The sequence below is a fragment of the Salmo salar genome, chromosome ssa15, assembly GCF_905237065.1.
Source record: "Salmo salar chromosome ssa15, Ssal_v3.1, whole genome shotgun sequence".
Taxonomy (NCBI): Eukaryota; Metazoa; Chordata; class Actinopteri; order Salmoniformes; family Salmonidae; genus Salmo; species Salmo salar.
Window position 1 is genome coordinate 89,690,341 of NC_059456.1, and position 19,264 is coordinate 89,709,604.

The following is a 19,264-nucleotide window of genomic DNA, read 5'->3' on the forward strand; positions in this document are numbered from 1 at the left end:
CACACACATGACGCACAAAGCAGTGACAAATCCGTTTGGATATAACCTTGACATTTCAAATCTTACAGAGATGTGATAAACTTTCAGATTGAATTTGCTATGTTATGCCTGCAGGATGGTGCATGGGAATAAATGTCCAGGAGACAAACTGTGTGTGTATTTGTGTGTGTGTACACTGCAGGGGTGCATCCACCTGAATAACCAGCATAACACAGGGATAGAAGCAGACAGACAGCTGACCTCAAACTGCAGCTGGAGGCTCTCACCATGTGACTGAGACACAGCGGCCCTTAACTCTGCATCAGCACAGAGAGAGAGGGGGGAGCGCCCTTTCCTCTGCATCAGCACAGACAGCGAGGGGGAGCGCCCTTTCCTCTGCATCAGCACAGACAGCGAGGGGGACAGGAATATCGAGAGGAGGGTGATATTGACAGCGATAGAGGGAGAGAGAGCAAAGAGATATCCATGGCCCCTGTCTGACCTTCGTTTCCATTGGGTGAGTTATAGGCTGTGTCTCCTCTAGTGATTCTTCACACACTGAGGGATGGATAGTGGGGGGGGGGGGGCATCAATCTCTTTAATTGGAGTAAATATAGACACCCCCCGTCCTCCTCCACTACCCCCCATGTGTCATGTGTCATGGGATTTAGATTTGCATAACTGCATTGCGCTCAGAGAAAACGGATTATGCTGAGTGTGATTAACATGACATTCTCACATACCAGCAGTTTCACTGAGCCGTTTGTGTGTGAGCATATGCACTGAGTGTACAAAACATTAGGAACATGTGCTCTTTCCATGGCATCTTGCATATGCCGCTCTGTCATTGCTCATCCATATATTTATATGTATATATTCTTATTCCATTCCTTTACTTAGATTTGTGTGTATTAGCTAGTTGTTGTGGAATTGTTAGATGATTTGTTAGATATTGCTGCACTGTCGGAATTAGAAGCACAAGCATTTCGCTACACTTGCAATAACATCTGCTAACCATGTGTATGTGACCAATACATTTTGATTTGATTTGACATAGACTGACCTATGATCCCTTGTTGACGTCACTTGTTAAATCCACTTCAATCAGTGTAGATGAAGGGGAGGAGACAGGTTAAAGAAGGATTTTTAAGCCTTCTGACAATTGAGACATGGATTGTGTATGTGTGCTATTCAGAGGGTGAATGGGCAAGACAAAATATTTAAGCGCCTTCGAACGAAAGTGCCAGGCACACCGGTTGGTGTCAAGAATGACAACGCTGATGGTTTTTTCACGCTCAACAGTTTCCCGTGTGTATCAAGAACGGTCCACGACCCAAAGGACATCCAGCCAACTTGACACAACTGTGGGAAGCATTGTAGTCAACATGGGCCAGCATCCCTGTGGAACGCTTTCGAGACCTTGTAGAATCCATGCCCCAACAAATTGAGGCTGTTCTGAGGGTAAAAGGTGCAGTGCAACTCAAAAATATTAGGAAGGTGTCCTTAATGTTTTGTACGCTCAGTGTATGTGTGTGTGTATGCATGTTAGAGGTCGACCGATTAATCGGAATGGCCGATTAATTAGGGCTGATTTCAAGTTTTCATAACAAATCGGTAATCTGTATTTTTGGACACCGATTTGCCGATTTCTTTATTTAACTAGGCAAGTCAGTTAAAGAACACATTCTTATTTTCAATGACGGCCTAGGAACGGTGGGTTAACTGCCTTGTTCAGGGGCAGAAAGACAGATTTTTACCTTGTCAGCTCGGGGATTCAATCTTGCAACCTTGGTTAACTAGTCCAATGCTCTAACCACCTGCTTTACATTGCACTCCACGAGGAGCCTGCCTGTTACGCGAATGCAGTAAGAAGCCAAGGTAAGTTGCTAGCTAGCATTAAACTTATCTTATAAAAAACAATCAATCAATCATAATCACTAGTTAACTACACATGGTTGATGATATTACTAGTTTATCTAGCCTGTCCTGCGTTGCATATAATCGATGCGGTGCGCATTCGCGAAAAAGGACTGTCATTGCTCCAACGTGTACCTAACCATAAACATCAATGTCTTTCTTAAAATCAATACACAAGTATATATATTTAAACCTGCATATTTAGCTAAAATAAATCCAGGTTAGCAGGCAATATTAACCAGGTGAAATTGTGTCACTTCTCTTGCGTTCATTGCACGTAGAGTCGGTATATGCAACAGTTTGGGCCGCCTGGCTCTTTGCGAACTAATTTGCCAGAATGTTACGGAATTATGACATAACGTTGAAGGTTGTGCAATGTTAAAGGAATATTTAGATTTAGGGATAAAATACGGAACGGTTCCGTATTTCACTGAAAGAAAAAACGTTTTGTTTTCGAGATGATAGTTTCCAGATTCGACCATATTAATGACCTAAGGCTCGTATTTCTGTGTGTTTATTATATTATAATTAAGTCTATGATTTGATAGAGCAGTCTGACTGAGCGGTGGTAGGCAGCAGCAGGCTCGTAAGCATTCATTCAAACAGCACTTTCGTGCGTTTTGCCAGCAGCTCTTCGCAATGCTTCAAGCATTGCGCTGTTTATGACTTCAAGCCTATCAACTCTCAAGATTAGGCTGGTGTAACCGATGTGAAATGGCTAGCTAGTTAGTGGGTGCGCGCTAATAGTGTTTCAAACGTCACTCGCTCTGAGACTTGGAGTAGTTCTTCCCCATGCTCTGCATGGGTAATGCTGCTTCGAGGGTGGCTGTTGTCGATGTGTTCCTGGTTCGAGCCCAGGTAGGAGCGAGGAGAGGGACGGAAGCTATACTGTTACACTGGCAATACGAAAGTGCCTATAAGAACATCCAATAGTCAAAGGTATATGAAATACAAATCGTATAGAGAGAAATAGTCCTATAATTCCTATAATAACTACAACCTAAAACTTCTTACCTGGGAATATAGAAGACTCATGTTAAAAGGAACCACCAGCTTTCATATGTTCCCATGTTCTGAGCAAGGCACTTAAACGTTAGCTTTCTTACATGGCACATATTGCACTTTTACTTTCTTCTCCAACACTTTGTTTTTGCATTATTTAAAACAAATTGAACATGTTTCATTATTTATTTGAGGCTAAATTGATTTATTGATGTATTATATTAAGTTAAAATAAGTGTTCATTCAGTATTGTTGTAATTGTCATTATTACAAATACATTTAAAAAATTGTCCGATTAAATGGTATCGTTTTTTTTTTGGTCCTCCAATAATCGGCATCAGCGTTGAAAAATCATAATCGGTCGACCTCTAATGCATGTGTATGTGTCTTTCTGTGTGTGTGTGTGTGTGTGTGTGCGTGTGCGCGGGCGTAGTCTATGCGCCAACATGCGTATGTACCATGACATGTGACATATTCCATGACAGTTCTCTGTGTGTTCTGTGCCTGACAAGATTAAGTCCTTCCATCAGAACATCAAAGGACACCGACTGTCAGAGCCTTCCCCATCTCCATTCATATATATTCTCTCCACTGTGATAAGGGACTGTCCTCACATCACCATAATGAAAAGGGAAAGATACAGAAGGGTGAGGGCAGGGGTCAGTGGGAAGAGAGAGAGAGTATGATGCTGAGTTTTGCATCATATGAAAAATGTATTTCTGTACTTTGAAAGTTATATATCTTGAAAACTTGATTGCTGACATGCAAAACATTTTGGGACCAAATCAACAATGGACTAATGAAATAAATACCAAAAGATCGTTTTTGAGTGGAATTTTCCTTTAACATAGCCATGATTAAGTCATGGTAACACAAAGAGATGGTCTATTTCTCAGGCAGGCAGGCTGCTCGCTGTGATTCTTGAAAATCTCATATAGAGAGGCCTGTCAGTGCAGGATAATTACAGTCCCGTACAGTTACAGCACTATGGCAACAGACCGCAGCCTCTTTCACTGAGAGGGAGGTCAGTCTGCCTTGTCAAAACAGCGTTTAAAACTCTGCATGGCAGGACACCCCTCTGGGATCTCTCCGATCCACTCTGCTCTGCTCGCTGTGAGACAGACCACTCATTAACAACCACGGGGAACGTGTAGAGAGCAGAGTAGAGAGCTCTGTCAGAACAGAGAATCACCCAGGCAAAAACTAGAGGATCTGTTAAAAGAACAGTCCAGGAAACAATACCATGTGAAATAAGCTCTTTTAGCTGGACAGAAGCTGGACTAACTGGGGACGCGTCTCAAATGGCACCCTATTCCCTTTAGAGTGCACTACTTTTGACAAGAGCCCTATAGGCCCTGGTCAAAATTAGTGTAATATAAAGGGAATAGGGTGCAATTTGGAATGTAGCCTTCGGTCCCAATAGGCTGTGAATAGAGCAGAGTGTTTCTTCTGTCTAAAGGGTCTGAGTTGATCTGGTTCTAACACTAGGGTCTCTGTTCAATCAAACCCTGTTTGTTTACCAACAACCTCCTGTAATATTCATACAGTATGTGTCAACATACTGAATTGTAATTGGTTGCATTCTACCGTCATATCATACTGCACTATGATTGGTTAAGACCACCCAGGTTAGGTTATTGCAGTTGATCATGGCCGGAGACACATGAACATGCCAGTTATAGCTACAGTACCAGTCAAAAGTTTGGACACACCTACTCATTCAAGGGTTTTTCTTACATTTCACTATTTTCTACATTATAGAATAATAGTGAAGACATTAAAACAATGAAATAACACATGGAATCATGTAGTAAGCAAAAAAGTGTTAAACAAATAAAAATATATTTGAGATTTGAGATTCTTCAAAGTAGCCACCCTTTGCCTTCGTGACAGCTTTGCACACTCTTGGCATTCTGTCAACCAGCTTCATGAGGTAGTCACCTGGAATGCATTTCAATTAACAGGTGTGCCTTGTTAAAAGTTAATTTGTAGAATTTCTTTCCTTCTTAATGCGTTTGAGCCATTCAGCTGTGTTGTGACAAGGTAGGGGTGGTATATAATGGACATTCGAACCGGTGGAAATCTGTCCTTTGGTCTGATGAGTCCATATTTGACTGCTGTGTCTTTGTGAGACGCAGAGTAGGTGAACGGAGGATCTCCGCATGTGTGGTTCCCACCGTGAAGCATGGAGGAGGAGGTGTGATGGTGTGCGGGTGCTTTGCTGGTGACACTGTCTGTGATTTATTTAGAATTCAAGGCACACTTAACCATTATGGCTACCACAGCATTCTGCAGTGATACGCCATCCCATCTGGTTTGTGCTTTGTGGGACTATAATTTATTTTTCAACAGGAGAACGACCCAAAACACACCTCCAGGCTGTGTAAGGGCTATTTTACCAAGAAGGAGAGTGATGGAGCGCTGCATCAGATGACCTGGCCTCCACAATCACCCGACCTCAACCCAATTGAGATGGTTTGGGATGAGTTGGATGGCAGAGTGAAGGAAAAGCAGCCAACAAATCCTCAGCATATGAGGGAACTACTTCAAGACTGTTGGAAAAGCATTCCTCATGGTTGAGAGAATGCCAAGAGTGTGCAAAGCTGTCATCAAGGCAAAGGGTGGCTACTTTGAAGAATCTCAAATATAAAATCTATTTTGAATTGTTTAACATTTTTTTGGTTACTACATGATCCCATATGTGTTATTTCATAGCTGTGATGTCTTCACTATTATTCTACAATGTAGAAAATAGTGAAAATAAAGAAAAACCTTTGAATGAGTAGGTGTGTCCAAACTTTTGACTGGTACTGTAGCTAATAAAGAGCTATGTTTTATAAAGATCCTGTCGTACTGCATTTTATTATTTTGTACAAAGTGTGCAAAACAAGACACCTGCAAGGACCTACCCCTCAGGAATGACACAGAGCAAAGCAGCAAAGCCTGAGGAACACGCATCCTTCCACAATCACTGGGTGTTTTAAGGTTTCATCATAGTTTCTGTTATTGGGGTTATTAAGGTCTGTTCCAGGACAGCATTAGCAGCCTTCTACAGTGCAGTAGGTCCCTGTGGCAGTGACAGTAAGGGCCTCCAGGCTGAAGACTTCTCCAGAGGAGGTCTCTGGTGGTGTAGAAATCACACATACACTGTGCTTCCCACTCCAATAGCCTCTGGATGCTAACGCTGTACCAGTCAAAATAGCAGCCTGAAGGGTGTCTGGAAGACCTGGTACAGAGAGAGGTAGTGCTGATAGTGTCATTGTGTCATTGACTTGTTTATTGTGTTATTGGCTTGTTTATTGTTTACTCCATGTGTAACTCTGTGTTGTTGTCTGTGTCACACTGCTTTGCTTTATCTTGGCCAGGTCGCAGTTGTAAATGAGAACTTGTTCTCAACTAGCCTACCTGGTTAAATAAAGGTGAAATAAAAAATAGGGTCTAGGCCTTTTTGTGAGTCAGCCTCTGTGGTCAGATCATCGTCACTACCTGGTCTGACCCATGTTCAATTCTGTTCTGTGGGCAACTGGGCATCACCGAGTTGGCTCAGCAGAGAAACATCAATGGCTAGGTGATAAATCCCAGTTAGAGGGAGTTAGGGGGAGTGATGAGCTCTACAGCAGGTTTGAACAACTCAATCGCTGGTTGAAAACTGTTTTCTGCCCCTCCCAAAAGATTGAATTTGTGGATAATTGTCCATCTTTCTGGGACTTACCCACAAACAGGACCAAGCCTGGCCTACTGAAGAGTGACAGACTTCATCCTAGTTGGAGGGGTGCTCTCATTTTATCTAGCAACATAGAAAGGGATTTAACTCCTCTAGCTCCAAAATGAGATAAGGTGCAGGCCAGGCAGCAGGCTGTTAGTCTGCCCCTAGCACAGTCAGTGTAGTCAGCTCAGTTATTCCCATTGAGACCGTGTCTGTGACTCGATCTAGGTCGGGCAAAACTAAATATGGTGATGTTTGCCTAAGCAATCTCACTGGAATAAAGACCTCCATGTGTGTCATTAATGAAATAGATTGTGATAACACCTCACATCTCAAAATGGGACTACTTAATGTTAGATCCCTCACTCCCAAGGCAGTCATAGTCAAATTAACTTGATGTGATTGGCCTGACTGAAACATGGCTTAAGTGTGATGAATTTACTATGCTAAATAAGGCCTCTCCTCCTGGTTACACTAGTGACCATATCCCCCTGTGCATCCCGCAAAAGCGGAAGTGTTGTTAACATTTTTGATAGCAAATAGTCTACTCAATAACTTTTTTGAGATTTTTGTATTTGTTTTTGTATTTTACCTCCTTTGTCTCCCCAATTCCGCGATATCCAATTGCGATCCAATTCTGATCTTGTCTCATCTCTGCAACTCCCCAATGGGCTCGGGAGAGCGCAATGAGCCAAGTAAAGCCCCCCCGGCCAAACCCTCTCCTAACCAGGACGACGTTCTGCCAATTGTCGCCGCCCTATGAGACTCCCGGTCACAGCCGGTGGTGACACAGCCTTGGATCGAAACTGGGTCTGTAGTGACACCTCAAAAAGCAGGATTCCCCAAGTGAAGATGGCCTTCACTTCAGCAGTGACGAGTTTCATGAACTTTTTCTGCAAAAATATCATGATCATTAGAAAAATTATGGACTCCTCTTTGAATATGCGTATTTCTCCAAAACTCAGTTGTCCTGAGTCTGCACATAACTGCCAGGACCTCAGCTCAATGAAGACGCTCACGTTTTTTTATCCTGTATCTCTCTACACATTCACAAAAACAGTCATGGCCTCTAAACCTTCCAGCTGTCTTCTGGACCCTATTCCAACTAAACTACTGAAAGAGCTGCTTCCTGTGCTTGGCCCTCCTATGTTGAACATAGTAAACGCCTCCCTATCCACCGGATGTGTACCAAACTCACTAAAAGTGGCAGTAATAAAGCCTCTCTTGAAACTGCCAAACCTTGACCCAGAAAATATAAAAAAAACTATCGGCCTATATCGAGTCTCCCATTCAGCTCAAACATTTTATAAAAAGCTCTTGCTCAGTAACTCGCTGCCTTCCTGAAAACAAATAATGTATACAAAACGCTCCAGCCTGGTTTAAGACCCCATCATAGTACTGAGACCGCACTCGAGAATGTGGTAAATGACGTGTTAATGGCGTCAGACCAAGCCTCTGCATCTGTCCTCGTGCTCCTAGACCTTAGTGCTGTTTTCGACACCATCGATCACCACATTCTTTTGGAGAGATTGTAAACCCTTATTGGTCTACACGTAGATGAAACATGATGAAGCCCCAAAATGTCCAACCCTGGAAGCCTGTGATTCAGACATGAGAAAGTGGATGCAGGCATATTTTTTTCTTTTAAACTATATAAAACAGAGATGCTCGTTCTACGACCCAAGAAACAAATAGTTCTGCTGTCGGATCTGACAATGAATCTCAATGGTTGTACAGTAGTCAAACAAAACTGGACCTCGGCATTACTCTGGACCCTGATTTGTCTTTTGACGAAAGTATAACAAATATTTCAAGAGCAGTTTTTTTCCATCTTCGTAACATTGCATAAATCAGAACCGTTTTGTCCAAAAATGATGCAGAAAAGATAATCCCTGATTTTGGCACTTCAAGATTAGATTTCTGCAATGCTCTGCTCTCCGGCTACCTGGATAAGGCACTAAATAAACTTCAGTTAGTGCTAAATACGGCTGCTAAATTCTTGACTAGAGCCCAAAATGTTTATCATATTACTCCAGATAATATTACTCTAGCCTCTACACTAGCTTCCTGTCAAGGCTAGGGCTGATTTCATGATTTTACTGTTAAACTACAAAACATTACATGGACTTGCTCCTACCCATCTCTCCGATTTGGTCTTGCCGTACATACCTACACGTACGCTACAGTCACAAGACACAGGCTTCTTTATTGCCCATAGAATTTCTAAACAAACAGCTGGAGGCCATGCCTCAGGACTACCTGGCCTGACGACCCCTGGCTGTCCCAGTCCACCTGGTCATCTCCCTCCCTCAATTTACACCTGAGGTGCTGACCTGTTGCACCCTCTACAATCACTGTGATTATTATTGGACTCTGCTGGTCATCTATGAATGGTTGAACATCTTGAAGAACGAGCTGGTCTCAATCTATGAATACTCTTATAATCTCCACCCAACACAGCCAGAAGAGGACTTGTGAAAACTGCTGATGTAAAAAGGGCATTATAAATACATTTCTTTGATTGATTGATCAATATCCTTACAGACTTAATGAACATAAGAGACTCACTGAAAACCTTGAAAACCACGCTCACTCAAAACAAGACAGCCCTAGGCAGCTTACAGGGGGGACGTGAGGGTTTTGGGATTGTGGTGCCTGGAAAACAACCTCTCACTCAACGTCAACAAAACAAAGGAGATGATCGTGGACTTCAGGAAACAGCAGAGGGTGCACCCCCCTATCTACATCGACGGGACCGCATTGGAGAAGGTGGAAAGCTTTAAGTTCATTGCTGTACACATCACTGACAAAATGAAATGGACCACCCACACAGACAGAATGGTGAAGAAGGCACAACAGAGCCTCTTCAACCTCAGGAGGGTAAATAAATGTGTCTTGTCACCTAAAACCCTCACAAACTTTTACAGATGCACAATTGAAAGCATCCTGTCGGGCTGTATCACCGCTTGGTACTGCAACTGCACTGCCCGCAATGGGAAGGCTCTCTAGAGGGTGGTGCGGTTTGCCCAACGCATCCCCGGGGGCAAACTACCCGCCCGCCAGTACACCTACATCACCCGATGTTACAGGAAGGCCAAAAAGATCATCAAGGACATCAACCATCCAAGCCACTGTCTGTTCACCCCAATTCATCCAGAAGGCGAGGTCAGTACAGGTGCATCAAAGCTGGGACCAAGAGACTGAAAAACAGCTTCTATCTCAAGGCCATCAGACTGTTAAACAGCCATCACTAGCACATTAGATGCTGCTGCCTATAGGCATAGACTAGAAATCACTGGCCACTTTAAGGAATGGAACACTAGTCATTATAATAATGTTTACATATCTGGCATTACTCATTTCATACAGTTTAAGTCGGAAGTTTACATACACTTAGGTTGGAGTCATTAAAACTTGTTTTTCAACCACTCCACAAATTTCTTGTTAACAAACTACAGTTTTGGCAAGTCAGTTAGGACATCTACTTTGTGCATGACACAACAATTGTTTACAGACAGATTATTTGTATCACAATTACAGTGGGTCAGAAGTTTACATACACTAAGTTGACTGTGCCTTTAAACAGCTTGGAAAATTCCAGAGAATGATGTCATGGCTTTAAAAGCTTCTGATAGGCTAATTGACATCATTTGAGTCAATTGGAGGTGTACCTGTGGATGTATTTCAAGGCCTACCTTCAAACTCGGTGCCTCTTTGCTTGACATCATGGGAAAATCAACAGAAATCAGCCAAGACCTCGGAAAAAAATTGTAGACCTCCACAAGTCTGGTTCATCCTTGGGAGCAATTTACAAATGCCTGAAGGTACCACGTTCATCTGTACAAACAATAGTACGCAAGTATAAACACCATGGGACCATGCAGCCGTCATACCACTCAGGAAGGAGATCCATTCTGTCTCCTAGAGATGAACGTACTTTGGTGCAAAAAGGGCAAATCAATCCCAGAACAATAGCAAAGGACCTTGTGAAGATGCTGGATGAAACAGGTACAAAAGTATCTTATCCACAGTAAAACGAGTCCTATATTGACATAACCTGAAAGGCTGCTCACCAAGGAAGAAGCCACTGCTCCAAAATCGCCATAAAAAAGCCAGACTATGGTTTGCAACTGCACATGGGGACAAAGATCGTACTTTTTGGAGAAATGTCCTCTGGTCTGATGAAACAAAAATAGAACTGTTTGGCCATAATGACCATCGTTATGTTTGGAGGAAAAAGGGGGAGGCTTGCAAGCCGAAGAACCCCGTGATTCACGTTTGGGATGGTGGTGGCAGCATCATGTTGTGGGGGTGCTTTGCTGCAGGAGGGACTGGTGCACCTCACAAAATAGATGGCATCATGAGGTAAGAAAATTATGTGGATATATTGAAGCAACATCTCAAGACATCAGTCAGGAAGTTAAAGCTTGGTCGCAAATGGGTCTTCCAAATGGACAATGACCCCAAGCATACTTTCAAAGTTGTGGCAAAATGGCTTAAGGACAACAAAGTCAAGGTATTGGAGTGGCCATCACAAAGCCCTGACCTCAATCCTATAGAAAATTTGTGGGCAGAACTGAAAAAGCGTGTGCGAGCAAGGGGGCCTACAAAACCTGACTCAGTTACACCAGCTCTGTCAGGAGGAATGGGCCAAAATTCACCCAACTTATTGTGGGAAGCTTGTGGAAGGCTACCTGAAACATTTGACCCAAGATAAACAATGTAAAGGCAATGCTACCAAATACTAATTGAGTGTATGTAAACTTCTGACCTACTGGGAATGTGATGAAATAAATAAAATATGAAATAAATTATTATTCTATTATTCTGACATTTCACATTCTTAAATTAAAGTGGTGATCCTTACTGACCTAAGACGGGTAATTGTTACTAGGATTAAATGTCAGGAATTGTGAATAACTGAGTTTAAATGTTTTTTGGCTAAGGTGTATGTAAACTCCCGACTTCAACTGTATATACTGTTTTCTATAATATTCTATGGTATGTCATTCACTTAATACTGTTTACTTATCTTGCATTAAACATCTCATATGTATATACTGCATTCTATACTATTCTACTGTATCTTAGTCCGTTCCGCTCTGACATTGTTCATCCATATGTATATAGTATTAATTAATTCCTACTTAGATTTGTGTGTATTGGGTATATGTTGTGTAATTTGTTAGATATTACTTGTTAGATATTACTGCACTATCGGAGCTAGAAGCACAATCACAAGAAGCACAAGCAAGTGTGGTTAGAGTACAGAATGTCTCGGTGACATTACTTAGAGGAAGTGGTCCTGAGAGGATGAGTCAATCATTATGTCATTTACAACTACTACATTCTAATTGATCCGTCAATCCATTGACACCAAACTACCATGACTAAGAAAACTTTCTACCATCCACCACTCTCTCTTCTCTGTCTCTCTCATGACTCTAGCACTCTCTCTTCTCTGTCTCATGACTCTCTCTTTCTCTCACTCTCTTTGTCTCTCTCATGACTCTCTTGCTCTTTGGATCTCTCCCTCGACAGTGTGAAGTGTTTGAAGTGATGAGTGACGGGGACAGACCACTTGGTACTACGCTCACTGACTGCAACTGTCATGATTATCTTTAGACAGTAGACACTACAACGACAAGTGGTCCACGTGGCATGTAGTGTATTTGGCGTCTACACTGACATCATCTCTAAGCTAAGGGGATCTGATTAGGAACAATTCTGACATTCTGGCTTTAGGCTCTGTTCAAATAGACACTAGCATACAGAATGCATGCCCAATTAAACACCCAATTCATTTAATATGTCCAATTAATTAAACATACGGCTTCATAATAAGTGGTATACTAGTTAGTGACCATGACAATGAGCAGTTTTCATTTGAATCTATGGTGACCCAGGGCTAGCAGAGAGGTGTTACCTGAGGGTATGTTAACCCCCTGCATGCCAGGGGAGGGGGTGTCCAGACTCAGTTTCCTCTTGGCTTCTAGGACTGGGTTCTCAAACTGGGTCTTCTGGTTGATATGGCTGCAACACAGAGACAAAAGACAGAACACTCACTGGAGACATCAGTATACAGCACACACATGCACTGAGTGCTACTGTACATACTGTATAAAAAACACAAAGAAATAAAAGCTCAAGCGAGGACTAATACACACTTCATAAATCTTAGAGAAGGTGAAACCGACCAAAAGATAGTGAGGCTTATATGTTTTCACAGCCTTATTTCAATATTTTCCTTCTCCTCCTACAGCTATGACACACAGTTATCTGGATCTCTTCATTTGGCAGCAACACAAAAGCCAAGTAATCGCTCATCTCTCTGGAGCCGTTTTCTTCAATGGTTTGTTTCGTGACCAAAACTCAAAACAGTTTTGTCTGTTTCCCAGTACCCTTACACAGTACAGTCTAGTGACATCCCAGAGCACTATCCAGTCATTGCAAACCTCTGGTACCAAGCTTATATTACATCACAGTGATCCTATTCAAATCAGAGACACACCAACACAGCACTTTGTCATCTGTAAACCACAAAGAAAATGACACTGCAGTACTGTTGACATGTATAACCACTGACCTAAGATCAGTGGAATAACCCTATACCCAAGATATATATCCTGCCCACAACGGCCACATCTGATTGATCTAGGATCAGTAAAGCAGCCTGTGTGCCTCCTGTTCCCTGCTAGCTGTAGAGCTGTACATTCCCAGGCCAGCCATTTGTGAGATGAGCCCCCAGGTTGAATGTAAAGCAAGGGAAGCAGCTGATCTGCATAATGCGCCTGTGCTTTAACAGTTGTAGCTCAGCGCCAGTAGTTACTCAGTTTTTTTTGGAAGGGATGCCACTCCTGCGCTGCTCGTTGAATCACATGCATGCGGAGTGTGTGTATGTGTGACAGTGTGTGTGCTGTGTGTGCCAATTGCCAGCGTATGTGTGTGTGTGTGTGTGTGTGTGTGTGTGTGTGTGTGTGTGTGTGTGTGTGCCCCTGATAAATCAAAAATTAAAACTTCAGCAGAACGGAGAAAAATACACTCCCTGTTGACAGCACCCCAACCCAAAATATCTTCCTGCGGTCCTATACGTGTGTCAATTTGTGTGTGTGCCAGTGTGTGTGTGTGTGTTTCGAAGAAAAGTACTGTTTGTGCTCTTGTTGGGCATGAGTCATGCTGAGAGTTATCCTCACTATCCAATCAAGGAACAGAAGCGCTCCTCCGTGACTGAGTGTGTTCAGTCCTCTATGTTCTTCTGATTGCCATGGCTAGTTCTCTACTTTAGTTAGAACATAATGATCCATTGTGTTTTACTGTATTCATTCAAAACAAAAAGACAGGGAGGGAAAAAAGCCCTGGTTGTCCCGGTGATCCTCGTTTCCTCTCCTCCTCAGAATACTCCCTTCGCTACTCCCATGGGAGGCCATGCTGGCTGAACTGTGTGCCAGTGTGCATTTCTCAGTGAGGCGAGGCGGTGAGCATCACTCATTCTCTGGACCCCCAGTGCCCCCTGAACCAGGCAGTGGCACCCCTGCAGAGCTCAGGAATGCTGTTTAGGAAGGCCAGCTGTCCTTAGTCCATCAACTCAACTGCTACTACAGGCTCCATTTGAAAAGCACACTGACTGACAGCCTCACAAGGGCAGGTCTGCCTTTCCAGCATATCTTAATGACTTCAACTTGGTGTACAGAAATCCCAGCTCATCCCAGCGAATGAAACAAACACTTGTTATTATCAAATAATAACCATGCCATTACTTCCTGTATCACCACAACTATCAGGAGAGGTGTACATACTCCACGTAGTAGATTCCATACTGCGGGTCCTCAATCTTTTCCCAGCCATATGGAAGTTCTGCAGGCAAGAGACAGACAGAAGCAGATGCAAATCATTGTGCTGCTAAAGCTCTGGAACAACTGGTACATCATCTACACATGCAATGAGACACACCGCTGTAAATGGAAGGGGGGAGAGGGAGAAGAGCGAGAAGAAAGAGAGAAAGAGAGAGAGAGAGACAGAGAGAAAGAGAGGGGAGAGGGGGAGAGGGAGGGAGTGAAAGACAAAGCGAGACACAGAGACAGAGAGAGTGGCAGAATACCTGGCCACTGTGACTGACCAAAACTTATGGAAAGCTTTGACTATGTACAGACTTAGTGAGCATAGCCTTGCTATTGAGAAAGGCCACCGTAGGCAGACCTGGCTCTCAAGAGAAGACAGGCTATGTGCACACTGCCCACAAAATGAGGTGGAAACTGAGCTGCACTTCCGAACCTCCTGCCAAATGTATGACCATATTAGAGACACATATTTCCCTCAGATTACACAGATCCACAAAGAATTCGAAGACAAACCCAATTTTGATAAACTCCCATATCTACTGGGTGAAATACCACAGTGTGCCATCACAGCAGCAAGATTTGTGACCTGTTGCCACAAGAAAAGGGCAGCCAGTGAAGAACAAACACCATTGTAAATACAACCCATATTTATGTTTATTTATTTTCCCTTTTGTACTTTAACTATTTGAACATTGTTACAACACTGTATATAGACATAATATGACATTTTAAATGTCTTTATTCTTTAGGAACCTCTGTGAGCGTCATGTTCACTGTTCATTTTGATTGTTTATTTCACTTTTGTTTATTATCTACTTCACTTGCTTTGGCAATGTTAACATGTGTTTTCCATGCCAATAAAGCCCTTGAATTGAGAGAGAGCGAGAGAGAGAGAGAGAGAGAGAGAGAGAGAGAGAGAGAGAGAGAGAGAGAGAAAGGAGAGAGTGAGAGAGATAGAGAATGTGCAGTTGGAAGCAAGGAAATGGAAGCAAGGAAATGTGTAGTTGTTATGCCCATGCTGAAAAAAAATATGGCTTGTCTTTTCCCAGCGGTGTGTGAGTGGAATCTGGAGTGTGTGCTGTCCTGTGACGAACACATGCAGGGGAAAAGAGTGCTTCACGCAAGAGGGGATGGTGGAATTGCCTTTTCAGAGATACAGCACTGATGAGCTCTCCGCAGGTCTCCCTCAAGCCATTAGGGACAGGGGCAGGCTGGGTCCTGCTTAGTGGTTTACTGTCTGTGCGTATGTGTGTTTGTCTATACCATAGGTCACAAACTTCAGTGGCATAGGGGGTCTCCACTCATAATTACAGTATGTTTAATGTGGTGTATTCAGACTGTGGACACTAATGTGTGTGTGAGTGAGAGAGAGTAGAAAAGTAAGAAAGTTTAGTGCTACTACACCGTCTGTATATGAGAATGTGTGTGTGTGTGTGTGTGTGTGTGTGTGTGTGTGTGTGTGTGTGTGTGTGTGTGTGTGTGTGTGTGTGTGTGTGTGTGTGTGTGATTCTCACCTCCATCCTCACACCTCTCCGGGGGCTTGGCCTTCTTGGCTAGCCTGGGGTCCAGCCAGGTAGTGGTCTTGGTGTTGTGACTGTGGAGACAGAAAGGCACAACTTTAGAAGGTGAACAAAAAGCATCACAACACCACAACAACTAGGTGAAGTATAGCTAGCTATTCACCAGCCAGTGTTTGGAAACCACTGTCCCCTCGCGCTCCCTAACCATTCGGCCAACCCCCAAACAAATCAAAATAAAGGGCCCTTCAAAAACACAAAGTTATGTAATTATTTTGGAATCCAGTGGCTCTTTCAGGGAAAGAACAAAAGGAGCAGGTGCCTTTGAGGGAGAGACGGAGGTAGGGAGAGATGGAGGGAGGGAGAGACGGAGGGAGGGAGGGATGGAGGTAGGGAGAGATGGAGGGAGGGAGAGACGGAGGGAGGGATGGAGGTAGGGAGAGATGGAGGGAGGGAGAGACGGAGGGAGGGATGGAGGTAGGGAGAGATGGAGGGAGGGAGAGACGGAGGGAGGGAGGGAGGTAGGGATAGATGGAGGGAGGGAGGTAGGGAGAGATGGAGGGAGAGATGGAGGTAGGGAGACACGGAGGGAGGGAGGGAGGGAGGTAGGGAGGGAGGGATGGAGGGAGGGAGGTAGGGACAGATGGAGGTAGGGACAGATGGAGGTAGGGACAGATGGAGGTAGGGACAGATGGAGGTATGGAGAGGTAGTCAGAACCCGAATAGAGGCAGATAGGTCCTTTGATGGAGAAATGGAAGGAGGGATAGAGGAAAGAAGAGGGGAAAGGAGGGAAAAGTAGAGCCGAACACAGAGAGCAGTGAGAGCAGGCCTCTGGGAGCATTTCATTTGCCGAATTGTTTCTGTGAAGCTAGAATGGACTATTGATTTTAGGCAGGCTACAGCACCTGGCCCTGACTTCTGTAGGCTGTGTGAGCCACACAAACAGACTGACTGGTAAGCGATGGAGGGAGAGGGAGAGGCCCAGCGCTTTAAGCCCAAGCCAAGTACCATCACATCAAACACAGGAAAACAATACACCTGTATTCTAGATGCCAGATGGGTTAAAATAATGAATAATTTCACAAATCCTATTTCATAATTATAATAACAATAATACTATTGTTAACTTCTCCAAGTACTGTACTGCTACTGTACGTCTGAGCCGCAGAGAAACAAGTAGGATACTGTATGTACAGTGAGGGGAAAAAGTATTTGATCCCCTGCTGATTTTGTACGTTTGCCCACTGACAAAGAAATTATCAGTCTATAATTTTAATGGTAGGTTTATTTGAACAGTGAGAGACAGAATAACAACAAATCCAGAAATACGCATGTCAAAAATGTTATAAAATGATTTTCATTTTAATGAGGAAAATAAGTATTTGACCCCTCTGCAAAACATGACTTAGTACTTGGTGGCAAAACCCTTGTCGCAATCACAGAGGTCAGACGTTTCTTGTAGTTGGCCACCAGGTTGGCACACATCTCAGGAGGGATTTTGTCCCACTCCTCTTTGCAGATCTTCTCCAAGTCATTAAGGTTTCGAGGCTGACGTTTGGCAACTCGAACCTTCAGCTCCCTCCACAGACTGGCTAGGCCACTCCAGACCTTAATGTGCTTCTTCTTGAGCCACTCCTTTGTTGCCTTGGCCGTGTGTTTTGGGTCATTGTCATGCTGGAATACCCATCCACGACCCATTTTCAATGCCCTGGCTGAGGGAAGGAGGTTCTCACCCAAGATTTGACGGTACATGGCCCCGTCCATCGTCCCTTTTATGCGGTAAAGTTGTCCTGTCCCCTTAGCAGAAAAACACCGCCAAAGCATAATGTTTCCACCTCCATGTTTGACAGTGGGGATGGTGTTCTTGGGGTCATAGGCAGCATTCCTCCTCCTCCAAACACGGCGAGTTGAGTTGATGCCAAAGAGCTCCACGTTGGTCTCATCTGACCACAGCACTTTCACCCAGTTGTCCTCTGAATCATTCAGATGTTCATTGGCAAACTTCAGACGGCATGTATATGTGCTTTCTTGAGCAGGGGGACCTTGTGGGCGCTGCAGGATTTCAGTCCTTCACGGCGTAGTGTGTTACCAATTGTTTTCTTGGTGACTATGGTCCCAGCTCCCTTGAGATCATTGACAAGATCCTCCCGTGTAGTTCTGGGCTGATTCCTCACCGTTCTCATGATCATTGCAACTCCATGAGGTGAGATCTTGCATGGAGCCCCAGGCCGAGGGAGATTGACAGTTCTTTTGTGTTTCAGCCATTTGCGAATAATCGCACCAACTGTTGTCACCTTCTCACCAAGCTGCTTGGCGATGGTCTTGTAGCCCATTCCAGCCTTGTGTAGGTCTACAATCTTGTCCCTGACATCCTTGGAGAGCTCTTTGGTCTTGGCCATGGTGGAGAGTTTGGAATCTGATTGATTGATTGCTCCTGTGGACAGGTGTCTTTTATACAGGTAACAAGCTGAGATTAGGAGCACTCCCTTTAAGAGTGTGCTCCTAATCTCAGCTCGTTACCTGTATAAAAGACACCTGGGAGCCAGAAATCTTTCTAATTGAGAGGGGGTCAAATACTTGTTTCCCTCATTAAAATGCAAATCAATTTATAACATTTTTGACATGCGTTTTTCTGGATTTTGTTGTTGTTATTCTGTCTCTCACTGTTCGAATAAACCTACCATTAAAATTATAGACTGATCATTTCTTTGTCAGTGGGCAAACGTACAAAATCAGCAGGGGATCAAATATACTGTTACAGTGAGGGAAAAAAGTAACACAGACTTTAGAGTGGAACAAACTATTCTCTGAACAAACAAATCACCATGCTCTCTTTCAAAACTACCTCTCGCCACTTCTAGCATCACCAACACCACGCTGGCACTGTACTGGAGTAGAGAACCATAAGACCAACACTTACTCTATGAAGTAAACCATGCCCGTCTCTGTGTAGGCCATCTCCCAGGTCTTGGGCAGCGGTTCCTGGCTCTCGTCACGTGGTAAGGTGCTCCAGGTCCGGAAGTCCACGGCCCCACTACTGGACTGGTTATAGCTGGGCACAGCCTTCCTCCACTCCTGTCCAGCCTTGTCCTTGTGCTCTGTGGCCATATCACCAGAGGGAGAGAAAGACAGGGGGAGGGACAGGGGGAAGGAGAAGGGTGGTGAGCATGTGGAGACTGCATGGTGAGCATGTGGAGGCTGCATGGTGAGAGTGTGGAGGCTGGGTGGCGAGCGTGTGGAGGCTGGGTGGCGAGCGTGTGGAGGCTGGGTGGTGAGCGTGTGGAGGCTGGGTGGTGAGTGTGTG

General features: G+C 44.0%; 1 protein-coding gene across 3 annotated transcripts in view; it reads right to left on the minus strand.

Moving 5' to 3' along the window:
* Positions 1–19,264, minus strand: part of magi3a (membrane associated guanylate kinase, WW and PDZ domain containing 3a) — a 315,880-nt gene that overhangs the window by 38,009 nt on the left and 258,607 nt on the right. For all 3 annotated transcript variants that reach the window (XM_014146803.2, XM_045696258.1, XM_014146804.2), the window contains exons 5-8: positions 18,881–19,058; positions 15,957–16,036; positions 14,401–14,458; positions 12,531–12,637 (exon numbers count right to left, since the gene is read on the minus strand). In XM_014146803.2, coding sequence (XP_014002278.2) covers positions 12,531–12,637; positions 14,401–14,458; positions 15,957–16,036; positions 18,881–19,058 — 423 coding nt within the window. The remainder of the gene's footprint in view (positions 1–12,530; positions 12,638–14,400; positions 14,459–15,956; positions 16,037–18,880; positions 19,059–19,264) is intronic.